At 41.3% G+C, this 21,000-nt stretch overlaps 2 protein-coding genes across 3 annotated transcripts; both read left to right on the top strand.

The window, feature by feature from the left end:
• Window positions 1–291: 291 nt before the first annotated feature.
• Window positions 292–2,854, top strand: LOC126870431 (mannose-P-dolichol utilization defect 1 protein homolog). Of its 2 annotated transcripts, XM_050628156.1 has the most exons (6): window positions 292–625; window positions 984–1,154; window positions 1,275–1,497; window positions 1,582–1,702; window positions 1,808–1,987; window positions 2,058–2,854. In XM_050628156.1, the coding sequence occupies exons 2-5, from the start codon at window positions 1,009–1,011 to the stop codon at window positions 1,939–1,941; spliced, it is 624 nt and encodes a 207-aa protein (XP_050484113.1). In that variant the 5' UTR covers window positions 292–625; window positions 984–1,008; the 3' UTR covers window positions 1,942–1,987; window positions 2,058–2,854. The 2 variants fall into 2 exon arrangements, with proteins under 2 accessions (XP_050484113.1, XP_050484103.1); XM_050628146.1 differs by having other exon boundaries at window positions 1,808–2,854.
• A 476-nt stretch (window positions 2,855–3,330) lies between these two features.
• LOC126866491 (laminin subunit alpha) lies at window positions 3,331–20,510 on the top strand. Its single transcript, XM_050620515.1, has 20 exons — window positions 3,331–3,734; window positions 5,876–6,022; window positions 6,997–7,404; window positions 7,483–7,696; window positions 7,806–8,015; window positions 8,103–8,375; window positions 8,461–8,598; window positions 8,708–8,980; window positions 9,374–9,673; window positions 9,763–9,921; window positions 10,002–13,084; window positions 13,240–16,917; window positions 17,105–17,642; window positions 17,735–17,830; window positions 17,927–18,127; window positions 18,202–18,368; window positions 18,587–18,829; window positions 18,918–19,077; window positions 19,165–19,392; window positions 19,467–20,510. Exons 1-20 carry the CDS (start codon window positions 3,519–3,521, stop codon window positions 19,733–19,735), a joined length of 11,001 nt encoding a protein of 3,666 aa, XP_050476472.1. The 5' UTR covers window positions 3,331–3,518; the 3' UTR covers window positions 19,736–20,510.
• The last annotated feature ends 490 nt before the right edge of the window (window positions 20,511–21,000 follow it).

Genomic DNA, 21,000 nt, shown 5'->3' on the forward strand with positions numbered 1-21,000 from the left:
TAAGAATAAGAATACAAAAACCTATTACTTTCTTTTACAATTATTTTAAAGTAAATTTAAAACAAATTTAAAGCGAACATTCTCTCGAACTAATAATTTTGGAGACATTCCAACGCGTCGATAAAAATATGTAAAGCATTTAGCATATTCTATTGCTTAAATGTCACGTGTTGATTATTCATTTTATTATCATTATTTACAAATTTTTCTCTAATTTTCAAGTTATTTTACATTACTCCTATCTTTTTGTTAATCTTTTTAAAGTTGTTGCACATGAACCGTTTTAAAAAGTTCCTAGATGAAAATCTACTAAACGCAGACAGAGAGGAAACCTCTATCACGGTATAGGATAAACACGATATCGATGGTGCTGTCGTGTCGAGTAAATGTATCTTCGATCGCTCAACCAGAAGAGAAATCTCTGTTTCGACTGATAATTATGAATTCTAATTTCTAATTTACGTGTGTGTATTTCTTGCAACTATGTGTAATTGCGCAAGTGTAAAAGGTATGCAAGCATGGCACAGGTGTGCATGAACAATTGCCAAAGTAATTATAAGATATGTATCGGTACAATCACATACACTTGTGAGGCAAAGTGTAAATAGAGATTAAATATTAAAAAGTAAGTTAAAAAATTAGTATTAATTTATAATTTGTTAAATTTATATCAACATGTTCGTAACGTGTTAAGTAAAAAGTATAAGGTAATGCAATTGTATAAAACAATTTGTAAAAACTGTCAAAAATTGTATTATAGATGCTTTAAAATCATACGTTTAGTGCGAATAGCAGTTTATCAATTAGTTCGAAATAGTATTATTATTGCGTATTTTATATTTTTTTTTTTTTTTGTGAATTTTTGTTTTAATATTTTTATCTGTTATTTATTATTTTATGTAAGTAATAAAATGTAAATTTTATGTAACAAACAAATAAATTTGAAAGTACAACTGAAGTTCTTACGTAATGTTCGATCGCAGGTACAGAAATTAAACAAATGAAAATATGTTACTCCAACTATTAGCAGATTTTTTGAGCCTTATAACAATAGGCATGTGCTTTGTATTAAAGATTCCTCAAATTTTGAATTTATTGACTGCTAAATCAGCAGATCAAATCTCAGTTGTAGGCCTTCTGCTAGAATTAACTAGGTAAGTTTATCTTGTATATCGTGCATCGATGTTTGTATTTTAACTTAGCTAGAAAATATGTTTAAAAAACTTTGAATGCTTTTTACAAGTAAGCTTAATTTGACATTGAATTTCTTACAGCTATACCGTGATGGCTAGTTATAATTTTACAAATGGTTACTCGATACTATCTTATTTGGAGTATCCTGTTATTCTATTGCAAGAATACATACTAATCTTCCTAGTGCTGAAGTACTTAAATAAAATAAATACGTTCTCAATTTTGGTCTCAATACTCTATATTGCCATAAGTATCTCTTTCGCAATGCAACTTATCCCGAAAGTCGTTCTTACGATTTTGGCGGTTAGTTAACTAATTAATAATAAATTTAAAAAAATGTAATCGATAACTCTTCGGTCATCTATTAATTTTTTTTGTAATTGACAGCCACTGTGCACTCCAATTTCTGTCTCAAGTAAAGTCGTTCAATTAGTGGCCATTTTTCGAGCGAAAAATGCGGATACAGTGTCGCCGATTACCTGGTTTATTTCCGCATTTACTAATTTAAGTAAGTTATAGATAACAAAAAAATGTTGATCTCTCTATAGAAATATTTGCTCTATCTATTTCTCTACCGATGGTTCCCAATAAAAACATTGATTTCTGTTTACAGCAAGGGTATTTACCATATGGATGGATTCGGCAGACATTCTGCTACTAGGAAATTTTATTATCTCTGTGATTTTAAGTTCGAGTATTATGTTTTCCGCCATTTATTATAGACGGCATCGAGTAAAACAAAATTAAGAAGTTCGACAGTGGCGCGATGTTATGAAAACCAATCTAGTCAAAAGTACGTGCCATCTTTCTTGCTCAATTATTTATAAATGAAAGGCAATACAACCCTATAACACTATGTACAGGGCGTAAAAAAAAGTAAATGTGCAAGCCACCATAGTGGCATGATTCTACGCTCGACGAAGTTTTTGCCGTTAGAAATTACTACATGAATTACAGCGCGAAGCACGCTTTTTTGGAACGTGTGTTATTTACAGATGCAAATAGTTTTTGAAGTAGCAGCATCCTCAATCAACAGAATGAGAGGAGGTCTGACAGAAATCTCCATGCAACGATGGAAAGATTTAATTGCTATCAACGTATGAGCAGGAATTACTAGGAACCATATTATTTGGCCCCATTTATTTGTTTGCGCCGATAATAAATGCAATATATTTGCAATTATAGGGTATTGCGAATAAAATCAGTTTAACCTCTATGAGTACTATGTAATCGCTCTTAGCCGTGAAGTAACTACGGACGAGCGCCGTATCGAGAAGGTTGAAAATTGTCGAAACTTTAACAATTTTTGCCAAGAGAAATGCGGTTGGATCGCGACTCATGGGGCCTGTTTAAGATTTCTGATCCTCATGACGAGTAAAATATGATGTAATAAAAGATCTTTGATCTTGAATTTCAAGGTTAAGATGAACTTTGCACAAACCTTTTTTACGAATTTCCACCGATTCGAAGGTGTAGAATCACGCTATTTATGGTGATTTTTACACTAATTTTTTTTTTTTTTTGCACCCTGTACTTATATCATTTAATTCTTTCGCCCGTTAAACGAACACTAATTCCGTAAAACCGTCATTTGTACGTAACGAGATATTGTATATAGACGAATGCTGAAAATGAATAAAGAATGTTATGAATAGATCAATCATAATCTAAGATTCTTACGACTTCCTTCTCAACCACGTACTGCTCCTCCGATTTAGACTTCTTTGAAAAATATTATGCAACTAATTCTCGAGGGAAGAATTTTTAATCGCCTAGACGTCTTCCTAAAACTGCAAGTCCAAGGATAAATACAAGCGTTTTCGACCGATAGATTTAATCGTTCTGAATAATTATGTACTATGTATCTTGAAATGGGTATCTTGAAGAAGGTTATTCCTCTGGTTTGTTCGCGAATAGACGTACAGTGGCGATCAAAGTGATTCGGCGATCGAGAGAAAGAGTAGACACAATAGTTCGTACTGCTGGGCAGAAACAGCATGCACATGTGTAGGGGTACGGAATGGCATATGGTTTCGAAGTGTGTGGACCATCCTTCTAGAGTCGCCACCCCCACTGCCCCTCTACCACAGATCGGCGGTCCTCGATGACCTCCGGCCTGTCAGTCTACACCGAGAAGCTGCCCGGGCTTCATCAACTTCTTCGCGTCTCTCTCGCCGCATTCTCCTCGAAGAAGGAACGAGAGTGAGAGGGGGGACAGAGAAAGAGAGAAAAGGGGCCGCGATAGTTTCAAGAAAACACGCCGCGTTAAAGGACGAAACACCAGAGGTGCCGACAGTGGCGGGCTCAATCAGTCCACCGTCAGGATGGCGAGGTGGTTGCTGGTCGCTTCGTTGGCCAGCTTGCTGGTCCACCAAACGAGAAACGAAATCCTGACGCCGCCGTATTTCAATCTAGCCGAGGGCAAGGAGATTATCGCGTCAGCCACGTGTGGCGTCGACACCCCCGGCCCGGAACTCTATTGCAAGCTCGTCGGCGCGAACGCTGATCAGCACGAGGACATTAATCTGATACAGGGTCAGGTTGGTATACATCTGCGTTCTCTTCTCTATATCTTTGATTTTTACTTAACAACCGCTTTTGTTCTATTTTTCTTTTAGTTAGTTAGATCTAAATCGCGAATGAGAAGATACCTTAAGGTATCGGAAAATGTATAAAAAGACATACCGAATAAGGACTTAAATTTTAATCACCGAGTCCCGAGAGAATCTAGACTAGTTATTGCAAATATTTCGTAAATTTCGACGTACTTTGTTCGTTTCTTACCGGAACGAAAGATATTTGATATTTATCTAAGAACGCATGACGTTTGCTTTGGATCGTTTAGTTGAAATAGGCTATGTCGCGGTCTCGAACCAATTTTTATCTATATTTGGTCCTTTGAGTGCAAGAGTTTATCACTCTTTAGGCAACCATCCGCTTACTCAACTACTTTTTTCCATCTTTATGGAATGAAAATATCTATATAGGGTTTTATAAATTGCGAGCAAAAAGGATTGTAGCCCTAAAAAGAAATTGAGCGTTCTAACAAAAGAGAATTCTAATCTTTGTAAATCGTCATTCTTGATGCTATATAATATAATATATATTATATAGTATATATCTATCTATCTATATTGTGTGTGTGTATGTGTGTGTGTGTGAGAGTACATATTTTTTTATACATATTTTTTTTTAACGCATGAAGGTTTATCATCGTTATATGTAATTTAATATAGATGTTAGTCTTAGTATGCACGTATCAACTTATCGTTGTTGGAATTGCGATAAGGGAAGTTCATACAAATTATTTGCACGAAGAAATGTCAGTGAAATTATACACAAGTGATGCATTTTATTCATCTATTTACCGACACTAAGAATAATTAGTACAAACTACGTGTTACAACTTTTTGTTCCCTTTAAGATCAAGATTCGAAATATTTGATGCTACTAAAATGCTACATTAGCGAATCTAGTAGAATCTATTTCGTAATTCTTTACTTACGTTACCTTTTAAATGCGTGCTATATATACTGTAAATTGCTGTATATCATAGCAATTTCAATATTATTGCTTGCAATTGTCCAATTATCAAACGAATCTTATTTTATCGGTATATCTAAGTACCTTTGACGATGCTCTGCTCTTTAGCAGGGTTTCTTGGAATCGGTGTAATGCATGCGAGGGGATAATCGTAATATGAACTTTAACGCGAGAGAACAGTTTCCTAGCAAATTGTAAATATTTTTAAAGATTCGTTAAAAAATGTATACAGGTCTGTAGTGAATGAAGAACTTGCCACGATTATTTTATCTTTATCGCTGTTAATGGCTTTGTATTTCTTGGTAGTAGTATATCGCAAAACCGAGTTCTCCTTATCAAGCAGGAAATAATAAATCAGATGACCGATTTCGTAGTCGCGCAATATTTAAAACGATAGATTGTCTTTACATTAACCGTAAAAGGTTACTTTTTCTTTCTCTGCGTGCTCATTCTACGTTCTAGGTTCGTTCCGTTCTAATAGCGGACTGCTTCTTACGCTGATCGTAGAGCAATTGATATTATTAGACAATTCATAAATTCGGGATTCCCGAATGGGTCAGTGGCCACTCGGTTCTATGGCATTACGTGTATGTATCTATTTATGCGGGCGAAAGAAAATGCCATGTAGACTAGAAGTGAGAGGGCCGATAAGGAGTTACCGATAAGAGTGACCTCTCGATAACACTTGACCATCTTGTCTTTTCAAATTCCGAACGGTCGAACTGACACGGATGTCCCACAAAGATTCTTAAAAAAAATCTAATCTGTTCGTAGAAACCTCCGTAAAAATGATTTGATATTAGTCGCGTTTAAAAATCGAACCTGTTGTTACATCGAGGATTAAATCAGAGTATTTTTATTCAAATTTCGAGATCGCACGATTTCTATGTATCGTTGAGATCTCGGACATGTTAGATCGTTGAACTTTATATTAATAAATACACATATGTTCGACATACGTGCATACGAGAGTGTAGGTGCGAATAAAAAATTACTCCAAACGAACAGCAAGTATGTTTGTCGACTATCGAGATGTCATGGTCGAGCGAGGATTTTCCTTTCGTTTCGATGTCCGCTCTACGTTCGAACGTAGTTTAAAAATTCGAGGAAGCACGATAATAGCGTTGTCGATGTCTAGGTATGCGATTACTGCGATGCGGACAACCCAGAGAAAAAGCATCCACCGGAATATGCGGTCGATGGAATGGAAACCTGGTGGCAATCGCCACCGCTTTCCAGAGGAATGAAGTACAACGAAGTGAATCTGACGATCAATTTTGAACAAGTAAGTGTAAACAAAATTGCAAATTTCAACACAATATTTTATGGATAAGTGTCCGAATTAGCGAACCTGAGATCGACGAAATACGGATAACGGATTCCAAGGGCGATATGTTCGACAAGTTATTCTTTCCCATTTTTATCGAATCGAGCGACCAGATATCGAGAAATAAAAATGAGTAAGCAGAAAGTAAGAGAATTGACACCAACAGGAAATTATGAGCCTGAAATAATGGTGGAATAAGTATTTTATCTGTAACAAATTGCTTTATCACGTAGTAGGCGTTTTCCTGCGAAACGGGAAAGAATTATCTTCGCGTCATTTCCTGAGGACAATAGAAAACACGGGTTTCAGGGAGCAGGGTAAATGGTACAGCGAATAGACGTTCTTTACGTTCGTTCAATCTGTTCGATATCCGATTATCCAACTTCTAAATCTAAATAGAAAGAAAACCGGGAAAAGTTAAATTCACGATATGCTAAAAAATTGGTAGCTAATAAGAGAGATTAGAATTTCGATAGGCTATGGATACGTGTTCTTGTCGTAGACACGGGGTTATTGTCTTTTCGTTAAACAACTTCTTAGGACTCGTTTACGCTGCGTTAACGTGTGCTCTCTCTCTCTCTCTCTCTCTCTCTCTCTTTCTCTCTTTCTCTCTTTTCTCTTCTCGTATACTCTCGACCACGTGTCCGGAAACGGGGGGAGGCACGAATTTAACGTTCCAAAAGCTACGGAGTTCGACACACATGTTCCCCAGTTCTTGCTACAAAAGTCCTATGCTTTCGTAGTGTTTCTAGGTAGCGAGAAAACAAGGGTCGTATTATATCGATATTAAACGCCATCATCTTTCACAGAGTAGCGGGAACTCTAACTTACTCATGCCTTTCTTTCGTTACTTTTCTACAAGATAGAAATTAATCCTATCAATTTCCAATTGACCTAGATTCGAATAAAAATTGGTAAAACGTCTTTCATAGGAATTTCACGTGGCATACGTGTACGTCAAAATGGCTAATTCGCCGAGACCCGGACTCTGGGTACTTGAAAAATCAACAGATTATGGAAAGAGCTATACGCCTTGGCAATACTTTTCCGATACCGCTAACGATTGTTTGACTTACTTCGGCGTGGATAGCTATAAACCGATCACCAGGGACGATAGTGTCGTCTGTACCACGGAATATTCTCAAATCGTGCCACTGGAGGGTGGCGAGATACCGATTTCGATTCTGAATAATCGTCCATCCGCGAAACATTACTTCAATTCCACCTTGTTGCAAGAATGGACACGAGCGACGAATGTTCGTTTTCGTTTTTTAAGAACAAAAAATTTACTGGGGCATTTGATGTCTTTAGTGCGGGAGGATCCGACCGTGACCAGAAGAGTAAGTGTTCCCGAAATTCGACGAATCTCATCGCGATAACCGAAACGAACGATTACAGCTAAATTTGTTGTATTTCAGTACTTTTACTCCATCAAAGATATCAGTATCGGGGGTCGGTGCATGTGCAATGGCCATGCGGATACTTGCGATATACTGGATCCAAAAATGCCGAAGAAACTCGTTTGCAGATGCCAACATAACACTTGTGGGGCGCAATGTGCGACTTGTTGCAAAGGATTTGAGCAGAAGAAATGGCGGCAGTCCACGGCGTTTAAGAAGTTCACTTGCGAACGTGAGAATAATTTTTTCTCTTCCTTACGTACTACTCGTCCGTTTTTTCGTTCGCTTTAAACCGAAAGTCACTTTGTTCCACGAAGCAAAAGATCTTTTACTTCTTGTAGCTTGCAATTGTTTCGGCCATTCGGACGAGTGTGAATACGACACGGAAGTGGACGAGAAACACTTGTCATTGGATATTCACGGTAACTACGAGGGTGGCGGTGTGTGTAAAAACTGTCGGGACAACACCGAAGGAATTAACTGCAATCGTTGTAAACCGATGTTCTACAGGCCGCGGAACAAACCTTTGAACGCAACCGACGTTTGTCAACGTGAGTCGTAGCTCCATTCGGCCAACGATTTTGTTAAAACGTTACTAGAAAATATCATTTACATCGTTAGTTTTCGTTTTTCAATAGCGTGTCAATGTAACGGATTTAATCTGACTGGAAATTGCGCGGATGCCACCGGCAAATGCGAATGTCGAAAAGAATATACTTCGCCTAATTGCGACAGTTGCAGCTATGGATATTATGGTTATCCGAATTGTGTTCCTTGCCAGTGTTATAGCAATGGGACACACGGAGATCATTGCAAGGCTATAGACGGATCTTGTCCGTGCAAGTCGAATTACGCCGGTCATTATTGCAACCTCTGCGCGCAGGGCTACTATAAATTCCCCGAATGTTTACGTGAGTAAACCGCGGAGCGTTTCTATCCGCGACGAATTTCATTATATAACGTAATTTGTGTTATAATCGATCACAAAATTTGTAGCCTGCGAATGCAATTCCTTGGGTTCCCTCAACGACAACTGCGACGTAATTTCTGGCAATTGTACCTGCAAGAATAATTATGGCGGAAGGACGTGCAACATCTGCGAAGATGGCTACTATAACTACCCTCTCTGTACATGTAAGCGTATCCAAAAAGATAACCGTGCTGTATTAATTGTTAATGCGCCTTTAAACGAATTTTAAAACGAGTTAATTATAAATATCTGATGTTGCCGTTGTTTGTCTAGTTTGTAATTGTGACGCACGTGGAACCGAACCTGGAGTTTGCGATAAAACGGACGGTTGGTGTCTGTGTAAGAAAGGATACGGCGGTCCCAGATGTGATCAGTGTATCAATGGGTATTACGGCTTTCCAAATTGCAGGCCTTGCAACTGTAGCTTAACAGGGTCGTCGTCTATTAGCTGTGACGCCGTAGGAAAATGTTCTTGTCTGGCTAATTTCGCTGGACGAACCTGCGATCAGTGCAGCCCTGGATATTACATGTATCCAGAATGTATAGGTACGTGAGATTTCTATTTATAACTACCGTGTTCGGTTAAGCTCAAGAGCTTACGGTATTTCCCCTACTCTGCTCCTCACGATGTAGTAAGGGAACGCTGTCTAGTTGCGCCAAGTATCCGCAAGACGTATTACACAATGGTCGGAGGTCGTTTCTTAGGCCGCCCTTTATGGCAAACGCAACTCCATCTTTCTTTGTACGACGATTCATCCTGCGTTTCTCTTTTTCTAACTTTTCCTAACTTAAAGAAAAGTAAAAAGCTATGGTCAAGTTCAAAATCCGTAAACTTGATTGTAGTAACTCATATTAAGCCAAAGCAATATACTGGGTACAAGTAAAAAACCGCAAGAAGAAGTTATCGAAACTGATGATAATCCTTTATCGCAATCGTAGCCTGCAACTGTGACAGCCACGGTTCGATCGGCGCGTCTTGCGACGCGGAGGGTAAATGTCAGTGCCGGGAGAATTTCGACGGCGGCAGGTGTAGCCAGTGTAAAGAGGGCTTTTATAACTTCCCCACCTGCGAGGGTTGCAACTGTGATCCAGCGGGCGTGGTAGAAACGTTCCAGGGATGCGGCTCCTTGCCTGCCGGTGAACTTTGTCAATGCAAGGATCGCGTCGAGGGTAGGATCTGTAACCAGTGTAAGCCGCTCTATTGGAACTTACAGCCTTACAATCCTCAGGGTTGCGAAGGTAAATGGAACGACGAAATTTTCAAGATACGATCGGCAAATATAAAGCGACGAAAGTAATTGTTCCGTGTCGTTTTATCTTGTTCTAAGAATGTCGGTGTAATATACCGGGTGTCATTGGAAATATCGGTGAGTGTGACACGAAGAATGGCCAATGTATCTGTAAACCTGGAGTAACCGACAGAAGTTGTAATCAGTGCGTGGATGGTACGTACAATCTTCAAGAGAGCAATTTCTTCGGCTGCACAGGTATGTAATTAATCGTATATTGCGCGCCAGTAACCAGAATTATTTCGACGAATACAAATTATGTAAATCTTTCGTTTTAGATTGTGCTTGCGACATTGGTGGTTCTGTAAATTCGGTGTGCGATAAACTAACTGGCCAATGCCAGTGTCAGCCACGTGTCACTGGTCTTACTTGCAAGGAACCCTTAAAAGCCCACTATTTCCCGACTCTTCATCAATTTCAATACGAAGCAGAGGATGGAAGGACACCTAGCAACAGCCCTGTCCGTTACGGTTTCACCGAAGATCACTTCCCAGGATACAGTTGGAAGGGATACGCGGTATTTTCTGCCCTTCAAGACGAGATCATTCTGCATGTCTTTATTCAAAAGTCGTCCCTCTATAGAATGGTTTTGAAATACGTGAATCCGAATAACGAGCCGATCCTTGGAACAATCACTATCACCCCAGAAAATCCACTGGAGGTGGAGCAACAGTTCAAGGTCAATTTCAAGCCAACCGTAAAACCATCGTTCGTGACCGTCGCAGGACCTCAAGGTAATCTTCCTTCGGCCATGGTTATGAATCCAGGCTACTGGTCCATCAGTATCGCCACCAAGAATAGCCTTTTCCTCGATTACTTCGTGCTGCTTCCATCCGAATATTACGAGGCAACTATTTTAACTCAAAACGTGAATATTCCTTGCGAGGTTGGTCACAAGGGACTCTGTAGACACTACGGTTACCCCGATCTCACGATATTTGACTCTGTTCACGGAGCTGGCGGTTTCTTGAACGAAAACGACGTCAGAATCCCCCTGACCGAATATTTTATGGACAGAGATATCCTGCGTGAGATCGATAAAGTGGAAGTTCCATTGATCAACGAGAGACAAGAAGAGATACACTTCGACTTGAGGATCTCGAAACCCGGTCTGCACGTCCTGTTGGTTACGTACGTGACACCGAAAGATGAGAACGCCACGTCAACCCTTTTGATAGAAGCAAATACAGTTGGAAAGGGAAAGGCTACCCTGTATCCTTGCAAGTACACCAGTGTTTGCAGACAGGTGGTGACCGACACCTATGGCAGAGTAGCTACGATGAATTTCCCTTCGAACTATATCAGCTTGATTTTAACCGGAGATCCTACGTCGAACGTGGCCATCGACTCCGTCGTTGCTATTCCTTACAATCGGTGGTCCTTGGATTATGTCAAACCAAAATCTATATGCGTTAGAAAGAACGGAAAGTGCGTGAAAGGTCAGTTCCCCGGAGCAGCAGACGCGAAGAAGATCGAATTCGAAAGCAGCAGCACGATTGCCGAATCTGAGAATAGACCATTCGGAATTTACGATAATAATACTAAGTTAATTTATCTGGATGATAAGAATACAATGGTAGATATTCACGCGAAAGTTTTACAGCCTGGAGACTACACTTTCGTCGTGCAATACTATCAACCGAACTATCCGGAATACGAGCTCGACGTGTTGGTGCAAAATGGAAAATTCTACGAAGCGAAGATGTCCGTTCCCCACTGTCCCAGCAACAGTGGATGTCGCAGCGTGGTGAAACAAGAAGACGGTAACATCAGATTCCAACTGATCGAAAACTTTATGATCACTTTCAAAGAGAGCGACAGCAAAGGTATCTGGCTGGATTATATCCTGGTTATTCCAACGGAACAGTACAACGAAAAGATCTTAAAGAAGATCCAGTTCGATCAGACGAAGGAGTTTATCAAGAAGTGCGGATACAACCACTTCCATATCAACATCACCGAGGAGGGTTTCTGTCGCGACTCGATCTTCTCCTTAACGGCCAATTACAACAATCGTGCTCTACCATGTAACTGTAACATCAATGGATCCATAAGCCTCGAGTGTGAAAAGTTCGGTGGACAATGTCCGTGCAGGGCAAACATTATTGGAAGACGATGCGAGATCTGCAAAACCGGATTCTATGGTTTCCCCAACTGCAAACCTTGCAGCTGTCCCAGCACAGCCCTCTGTGAGCCAGAAACAGGTGCTTGTAGTTGTCCACCGAGGGTTATCGGTGAACGTTGCGATCAATGCGAGGTGGGAACCTATGGATTCCATCCGATCATCGGCTGCGAAGAATGCAACTGTTCGCCTCTCGGTGTAATCGACGGAGATTTGCAATGCGACTTCTTGAATGGCAACTGCAAATGTAAGGAGAACGTGGTAGGAAGACAATGCGACAAGTGTCGATCTGGATATTCCCAGTTCCCGCACTGTGAGAAATGCGACTGCGACATCCGCGGGACCACTGCGAATATCTGCGATCAATACACGGCAGAATGCTTCTGTAAGGAAAATGTCCAAGGATCAGCGTGCGACGTGTGCAAGGAGGGTACCTTTAATATTCAGGAGAACAATCAGGAAGGTTGTACCAAGTGTTTCTGTTTCGGAAAAACCACCAGATGTGCGTCAGCGAACTTGTACAGGGTGCAGGTGTCCGATATGACTAATTGGGAATTGTCTCTGTCTAACGAGAAGAGTGGAAATATCACGTACTTGACAACCATACCGCAAGAGTTCAATTTGACGAGTATCGCTATTGGTCTCACCACTAACGACACTTTCGAAAAAGTCGTCTATTTCTCGGCGCCAGAGACTTATTTGTGGAAAAAGTTGACTTCCTATGGAGGTTTCCTGAATTATACCGTGTATTATAGTACCGGACCGTTTGGCGAGGCGGTTAGCGCGGCCGACGTGATTCTTCAAGGTGCCGACACAACGTTGCTTCATTACGCCGAGGAGCAGCCACCGTCGTTCACGAATTTCGAAGCGTCTTTGGAATTGATCGAAACGAACTTTATAACCGAGAATCGTTTAAGCGCTACGAGGGAACAGCTGATGGTGGTGCTGGAGGACCTTCGAGGAATATACATCCGTGCTACCTACTGGAACCCCAGTATTACAGCCTCTTTGTCGCACGTGATTATGGACGTAGCTACAGAGACCTATTCGCCGCAGTATAACGTTCCAGCCAGTGGCGTCGAGCAGTGCCAGTGTCCGCCGAACTACGAAGGACTTTCGTGCGAAGAATGTGCCCCAGGATATTACAGAGTAGATTCTGGACCCCATGGGGGTTATTGCGTTAGTTGCGAGTGCAACGGACACGCAGATACTTGCGACGTGGAAACCGGCGTATGTTTGGTAAGTTGATTCGGCGATTGAAAGATATATTGATAAAGGATCTAGCTAAATTCCACGAACGTTTTGCTAACCTCTAGATAATGGTTATTATGTACGATCTATCTATTTACATTTACGAGTGTCGAGATCTTTAAACAACTTTCCGTTTACCGTAGGACTGCAAAGACGGCACGACGGGTGACCATTGCGAACTCTGCAAGCAAGGCTACTACGGCAACGCTACCGGAGGAACTCCAACCGATTGTCTGATTTGTGCCTGTCCTCTGCCCTTCCCATCCAACAATTTCGCCACCGGTTGCGAGGTGAACGAGGAAGGAAATAAAATAAGCTGCGACTGTCTTGCCGGTTATTATGGCGCTCGCTGCGAGTCCTGCGTTTCCGGTTTCTACGGAAACCCCGAAGTTTACGGCGACTATTGCAAGCCGTGCAAGTGTTCCGGCAACATCGATACCAACCAAGTCGGTTCCTGCGATTCCAGGACCGGAGAGTGTTTACGTTGTTTGAACAACACTTACGGGGAAGCTTGTAATCTGTGCGCGCCAGGATTTTTCGGCGACGCCGTTGAAAGAAAAGATTGCCGCACCTGTTCGTGCAAAGAATGCGGAATGAAACACTGCGACAGTTACACCGGTCAATGCTACTGTCACGAAAACGTGGTCGGAGAGCAATGCGATCATTGCGCGGACGATCACTATGGCTACGACACGTGCGAAGGTTGCAAAGCGTGCGATTGTGGAATTGCCTCTGAAAGTAGTCAGTGCGACGATGCGACGGGCCAATGTCGATGCAAACCTGGCGTCACTGGACGCAGATGCGATCAATGTATTTCTGGTTACTGGAATTACGGGCCGGAAGGGTGTACCTCTTGCGAATGTAACATCGGCTACTCTGTTGGGGTGTCTTGCAACACTACCACTGGCCAGTGTAGTTGTCTACCGGGTGTCATCGGGGAGAAATGTGATCATTGCCCGTATAGGAACGTGTTGATTCCGGGGCAAGGTTGCTTCGCTTGCGACTCCTGTACCGGAAACTTGCTGGACGTCACGGATGAATTATCGGATTTGTTGAATCCTGTTTTCACGGAGTTCAGCACAGTGGCTGAGAGCTACTTCACCAATCAAAGACTGAAGTTCATCAATGACACGGTAAACGACTTGTATCCTAAAGTGAAACTTCTGGACCCCAACAGAGTAAACTTCCTGCCGTTGCAGCAAGAAGTGAAGAGATTGGAAACGGAGGTTTCGAATCAGAAACGCGAGATCGATTATACCGCGGAGGACAGCGAGAAATGGAAGCTCGCGGCGGAGAATACGTTGGAAAACATGAATCTTCTGGAGGAAGATGTAATCAAGGAGATAGACCTAGTGAGATCGACCGTTTCCGAGGTAGAATCGTTAGCCTTGAACATTGAATTGGGCACTGGAGCGAAAGTGGACAGCGCCTTAAAAGAGGCTACAGACATTCTGAAAAAGATCAAAGGGGTATCGTTCGTCGGTTTCCGGGACCGTGCAACGGATCAAGCGGACCAGGCCAACATTCTCGTGTCGGAAATGAACGAGTACAACGTACCAGTCAGCAATTTATCCTCCATCGCGGATAATCTGAGCGACAAGGTGAGGAACGTGTCGGACAAAATGGACGATCTTCTCGAAATCACGTGGAAGGCTCAAGAGCTGGCCAGTGTCGTGGATAGATTGAATCAGGAAAACAGAATCGCAGCTGAGACCGGCAACTTCGACACGGTGAAAAACTCTACCGCAGAGGCGAAGGAAGATCTAATGGCCGGAGAGGAATTGAACGGAAACGCCAGCGAATATCTCCGCGACGCGGATCGTAACACGAAACTATTAAGGGAAAACGTGATAGACGATTCTACGGATACGTTAAATAGAACGATCGAAGAAAACGACAAACTGCTGTTAGATCTAACTAATCCCGTGCAAAACGCGCACTACCATGCCGAACGTCTTTATAATCGTTCCTTGGATCTGGATAGTATTTTGACGGATACGAGGAATACCGATGCGGTGAAAGCCGTTTCCGCCTACAGAAATATAGGAACGGCGATCGAAGCTGCTCGCGAAGCTGCAGACGACGCGATTGTTGCGGCGAATAACGCGACTACTCTCTCGGACGGTATCGAGCAAAGGTTGCTGGATTCGCGAAACGTGGCTGTGAATTTGCTAGAATCGGCGCAGAATACACTGTCGAAGACAACGGGCAAACCCGAGGTGGATTTGAGCGACGCTCAAACGCATTCCGCCATGATCTCCGAGCAGAATAAACGCAACAGTGAGCTGTTGGATTACATCGACAAGATTCTCGGTAATATCGAAGCCCCTTCCTCGACGGTGGCCCAAGACGCTATGAATCAGGTGATAGAGGTGGAGAAAAATATCAAGCTTTCCGTCGATAACACGAATGCCGTCGATCAAATTCCGGAAGATCTGAAGAAAACGAAACAGCTATCGAAAAACATTTCGGAATCGACTCGCGACATATCCCAGGCGAAGAAGCAAGTACTTGACATCGTCGATAAGTATCTGCCGAACATTGCCAAATTGTTAAGCGACTTGAACGCGAATCAAAGGTCGATAGATACCAATGGAAACGATTTGAAGAGCAAGATCGAGGCGTTGAAGAACAAAATTGCGAACGCCAGGGAACTTGCGGATCGTTACAAGGTCGGCCTGACCTTCTATAGGAATACCACACTGGAATTGAAGAATCCCGAAAATCTTCCTCTGCTTGCCACGTCTTCCAAGATATCTCTGTACTTCAGAACGAACACGACAAACGGCTTTCTACTATATCTAGGAAACGAGGAGAACGCCAAATTACCACGCTCGAAAACTCACGATTTCATGGCACTGCTGATCGAAAGCGGTTATCCGGTACTCATCGTCGATTTCGGATCCGGTCCCGAGAAGATCATCAACAATAAATTCGTATCGGACAATAAGTGGCGTCAAATAATCGTCGAGAGAACCGGAAATAACGTAAAGCTAATTGTGCGAGAAGATATCGGAGAAGGTAAAGATCGACTTTATGAGAAAGGATACGTGTTACCTGGCTCGCACACGATATTCGATTTGGACCAGGAACAATCGAAATTGTTCGTAGGTGGTTATCCACCGTCCTTTAACATGCAGAACGCCGTCACTGCGTCCTCGTTCGAAGGTGAAATGGAAGAGCTTGTAATAGGAGAAGATACGCCGGTCTCCTTCTGGAATTTCATCGACGGCGAAAATAACGACAAGATTGCCATGGAAAGGGACAAATTGATCAACTTCCAACCCAGTACCGGTTACAGATTCGACAAACACGGATACGCTATCTTAAGCAAGAGAGATTTCCAGATTTCACCGGACAGCAGAAAATTCAGCATTAAATTAAACTTGAAGACGTTCGCGGAAAATGGGCTGATTTACCTAATGGGTAAAGGCAAACAGTTCCTGGCTTTGGAAATGAGAGACGGCCACGTAATCTATCAGTACGATCTCGGGGAAGGTGGAACCAGCTTGAAATCCTGGAACAAGTACAACGATGGAAACTGGCACAACCTGGAAGCTCTCAGGTTCGAGAAGACCGGCGTTCTAAAGATGGACGGCGTGGATGTGGTGAAAGGCAAAGCGGAAGGAAATACTAAGAACTTGGTGTCTTCGGATAACATTTATTTCGGAGGATATCCACCGAATGCTAAACATCCCTATGAGCCTGTGACTAACGAAGGTTTCGAAGGTTGCATCGACGATGTGGTTATTCTAGATACCATAGTCGATCTGACTCGCAACATTCAGGCATTTGGTGTGGTTCCTGCCTGTCCAGTACGGGTAATGTAACATTTGTAAAACTATTCGAATCGATGATCTTGCGGTTAGTTTAACAAATTTATAAAACGATGCGTAAAGCGATGAATTTGTTTATCGTTGTTTAATGTTCCGTGCTGTCTGGCCGTGTTAATTGAAAACCTAGCAGTCGTTTTGCTTTGGTTACATGATATTTTGCTTTTTTCTTTAGTTCGTAAGCTTGGTATCTTTCGAGGAGAACGTATCCGGCTATGTAAGATGGCACAACATCTCCGTGCCGAACAGTCTTCAAGTGAACCTAAAGTTCAAGACTTTGGCAAACGACGGCTTGATCTTCTACGTGACCGATCATGAGAAAGGTGTAGTTAGCTATTTGTCGCTGATCGACGGTGTTCTCGTCTTCAATAGTCAGGGCCAGGAACTACGAACAACATCCACGGGCATCAAGTTCAACGACAACGAGTGGCACGTAGTCACGGCTACGCACTCGACCGATTCTCTCAAGCTCGACATCGACGATATTAAGAATTACAGTACCGATCTAGATGCACCCCTACTGAACATACCTTATGGCAGTTTGTATATCGGTGGTTTACCGGCTGCCTTTGGTATCCCTCCGACTGGCGCGATGACGCCGTTTATCGGTTGTATCGGAGATGCAACGTTGAACGGTGTCATCGTTAATTTCGCCAACACGACAGAAAGGCCTCACGCTCTCCTTGGAAAGTGCAAGCTGGGTGATCCATCGTGTAAGCAATTGACGTTTTTAAAATGATAAATAAGCCGAAACTTTCGAAGCGTTAAACTAATACACATAAATATATCTACATACATGGTACAGCTGCACCATCTAAACCCGAACCAGAACCGAACGTCCCGCCTCCTCTGTTGCCCACGGAAAGTCCAGACGACAACGTCGAAGTATCTACCCAGATTAGTGAGTACGATGTTACAAGTAATAACATGAATAATAAGTACGACGAGGAGTCTAGTCAAGGAATCTAATCTGTAACTTACTACTCGATATTGTTAGACATCATCGACGTTGATATCGATAAGGAAACGGACGAGGAAGAACCTACGATAGAGGGACGCGGCCATCATCACGATGATTTCGTTACAACCACAGAGGCTACTACTTCCACTCAAAGAACCACACCGTTGCACATCGACGAATGTCGATTACCGTATTACCCGGCTATAGATCCTGACATGGAAAATGCCTGGCGTTTCGGTACGATATTTCCGCGTGATTTTGAAAAATATACGAAACGAGGAATTTCGGTGAAAGAATGGCATCGTTTTCAGGTACTGCGAGAAACAGCAGATTAGAATACAGATCTCTAAACGGCAGATACAAGAACGACTACGATTTCCAAATCGCTATCAAAACGATGGCCGACGAAGGAATCATTTTCTATACGTCGGACCTTGCCAATCAGAATTTGATCGCTGTGTATATCAACGAAGGAAAGGTAAAGTGTCGATGTTCGATAAAATATCTGACATCGATCGCAATGTCAGGTAATTGGTATTGATTCGGAAACATATACTCGAGATAAAGCCGTTTTTCTCTATTGCAACATCAATAACAATTTTTATCAGCTTCTTTTACGTGTAAACAAGTTTAGAAAATTCGAATCGATCGCAATTTGAATTACATTGTGTCTAATCTTCATATATTTTTTTTAAGATTTATTACAAATTTGATTGTGGAAGCGGACCAGCTATATTAGTCAGCAATAGAAAAATAAACGACGATGAATGGCACATCGTAATATTTAAAAGACAAGGAAACCATGGACAACTTATCGTAGACGAAGATGATGCAGTTACCGGATCTTCTCAAGGAACAACGGAAACCATGAATGTTAGCCCGCCGTTCTACGTAGGAGGGGTGTCACAGGACATGTCCAACAAAGTTCTTAATACGATCGTAAGTAAATATCATCTACCTGATAGACGTTGAACCTATTTTACTTGATTTCTTTCCTCTTTAATGAGAGTTTGGTTATTAATTTCAGAGTATGAATCACACCTTCAATGGATGCCTAGGAAACTTCATGGTAAATGGTCAACCAGTTGGTGAGCCTATAAATAAAGTGGGTGTAATTCCATGTTCAAAACGAATCGAACCTGGATTGTTCTTCTATCCGGGTAATGGTAGTAATCTGTTCAGAGCAGGTACATATAGTACAGTTTTAAATAATCGACTATACGACATTGATGAAATTTTGTAGAACGAATTCTAATTCTACAATACAATTTTAGTGGACAGGTTCACAGTTGGCAGAACAGTCGACATCCAAATGGACATTAAACCACGTTCCACTTCTGGTCACCTGCTATCTGTCCATGGAAAACGGGATTACTTGGTCCTAGAAATGATTAACGGAACGGTGAAGTTCCTTGTTAAAACGGCAAAAGGTTCGATAGAAACTTCGTTTGAACCAACGAAGCCGAATTCCTTGTGCGATGGCAATTGGCACAATATTCGAGGTAATATTTCATTTTTATCTCGATAAAAAAAGGATAAAGAAAGTGAATAACTTTTTGTCGTTTCTTTTGCACAGCTGTTAAACAGAAGAATGCCGTGCTCTTATCGGTTGACTACAAAGCAGCTGAGCCAGGAATCGGCGGGAAAAATGTGGCGGGAGTTCTATCGAAGCATCCGATCTTCATCGGTGGTCATCCGATGCTTGGAAAAAGATTACGTGGAAGTAGCTCGCAAGCACAATACGTGGGGTGTATTAGAAACATTCAAATCAATATGAGAGCTATCCAAATGAGCCCCGAACGTGCTTACGGACAAGTCCTCGCGGGAGTATGCCCAACGATATAAGAATCTCCAAGAACGTCGTTTAAAAGTGCACTTAAAATCAATTAACGTAACGTTGCCACTCTTTTTTTGCAACCATCTGCCAATCAATTTTCAAATGTTGTTTTTTAACCAAAAAAAGAATGACTTATATATACAACGTTATATGATGCCAGTTCATTTTTTAAATAAGAAATGTTTATTCTAGAATTTTAAGTATTTAAGATAATTGTTCGAGAATAATGGGGAATAAATTAAAGATCATCGGACATAAACAGCCATATCTCAGGGCCTAGCCACCACCGATGTATTCAAATTTTCGAGGGTACTACTGAACAATCGTAATATGCCTTCTAATACAGATTCTCGAGAAATATCATGCAAAAGAATAAAATTTTCAATAAGCGTACAATCTCGTTCGAATACACATAAGACTGAACGTCGTTTTTTCCACTTTTTTACGGTGGTAAATAAAGCTACGTATTCCCCACTACGCATCCATCGACGTTTATTTAAACATCCGAGTAAGCTATTTTACCATAATTCATATTAGGCGAATTACAAGTTTCCTACAAGAAAAGAAAAAAAAAAAAAAAAGAAAACGAAGAAAACGAAGTGATAACGATATACTTATACAGAAGGTATTGTAATACACAACCAAAGAAAACTATTTTATACCATAATGAAAATTATAAAAAGTTCTGTGCTATTGATAAAGAAACTTTGTGACTTTTCTGTAAACATAAAGACATTTAGAAAAATGAAGACGCTAAATAAAGAAAATAACATGATTAAGAAATATATTTGCAAAATAATTTTCTACTCTTTAAGTGCTCCTTTTAATTCGCCTTTTAAATTCTGTCGCATTCTCCTCGACGATATGCCGACAGTGGAGCCCGAAGATTCTATAGCATTGTAATACGCGCGAACATACTATCAAATAAACGATACTATACCAAATAACTTGAAATACGTAAAACGAAATTTATTATGACAACTACCAAACTGTGTATAAAATTTCTCACAATCCCTGAGTACACACGTTGAAGAAGACTGAGAAAAGAATGATTTTCAACATTTAATCCGTTGAGCGTTGACCGTGTAAAACGTTAATGTATTGTAAAGATACTTCAGCATATTATATTCTTATTTTATAATACGTTTTCTTTTTTTCAGTGTTCGGATTTAATGATTAAACATATTTAAAAAAGTAAAAAGGAAAGGTTCCGTGGAAATCGAAAGTTTTATTACAAAATTATTAAAGGATATGCTAATCACTTGTATTACTC

Source organism: Bombus huntii, chromosome 1 (genome assembly GCF_024542735.1).
Source record: "Bombus huntii isolate Logan2020A chromosome 1, iyBomHunt1.1, whole genome shotgun sequence".
NCBI classification, from domain to species: Eukaryota; Metazoa; Arthropoda; class Insecta; order Hymenoptera; family Apidae; genus Bombus; species Bombus huntii.

Excerpts from the sequence above, each read along its gene's own strand:
- LOC126870431 (XM_050628146.1), top strand. The coding sequence starts at position 1,009 with ATGTTACTCCAACTATTAGCAGATTTTTTGAGCCTTATAACAATAGGC. Across the intron at positions 1,155-1,274 it reads CTTCTGCTAGAATTAACTAG|CTATACCGTGATGGCTAGTT; the intron begins GTAAGTTTATCT and ends AATTTCTTACAG. Across the intron at positions 1,498-1,581 it reads TCGTTCTTACGATTTTGGCG|CCACTGTGCACTCCAATTTC; the intron begins GTTAGTTAACTA and ends TGTAATTGACAG.
- LOC126866491 (XM_050620515.1), top strand. The coding sequence starts at position 3,519 with ATGGCGAGGTGGTTGCTGGTCGCTTCGTTGGCCAGCTTGCTGGTCCAC. Across the intron at positions 7,697-7,805 it reads TAAGAAGTTCACTTGCGAAC|CTTGCAATTGTTTCGGCCAT; the intron begins GTGAGAATAATT and ends TACTTCTTGTAG. Across the intron at positions 8,599-8,707 it reads TAACTACCCTCTCTGTACAT|TTTGTAATTGTGACGCACGT; the intron begins GTAAGCGTATCC and ends TTGTTTGTCTAG.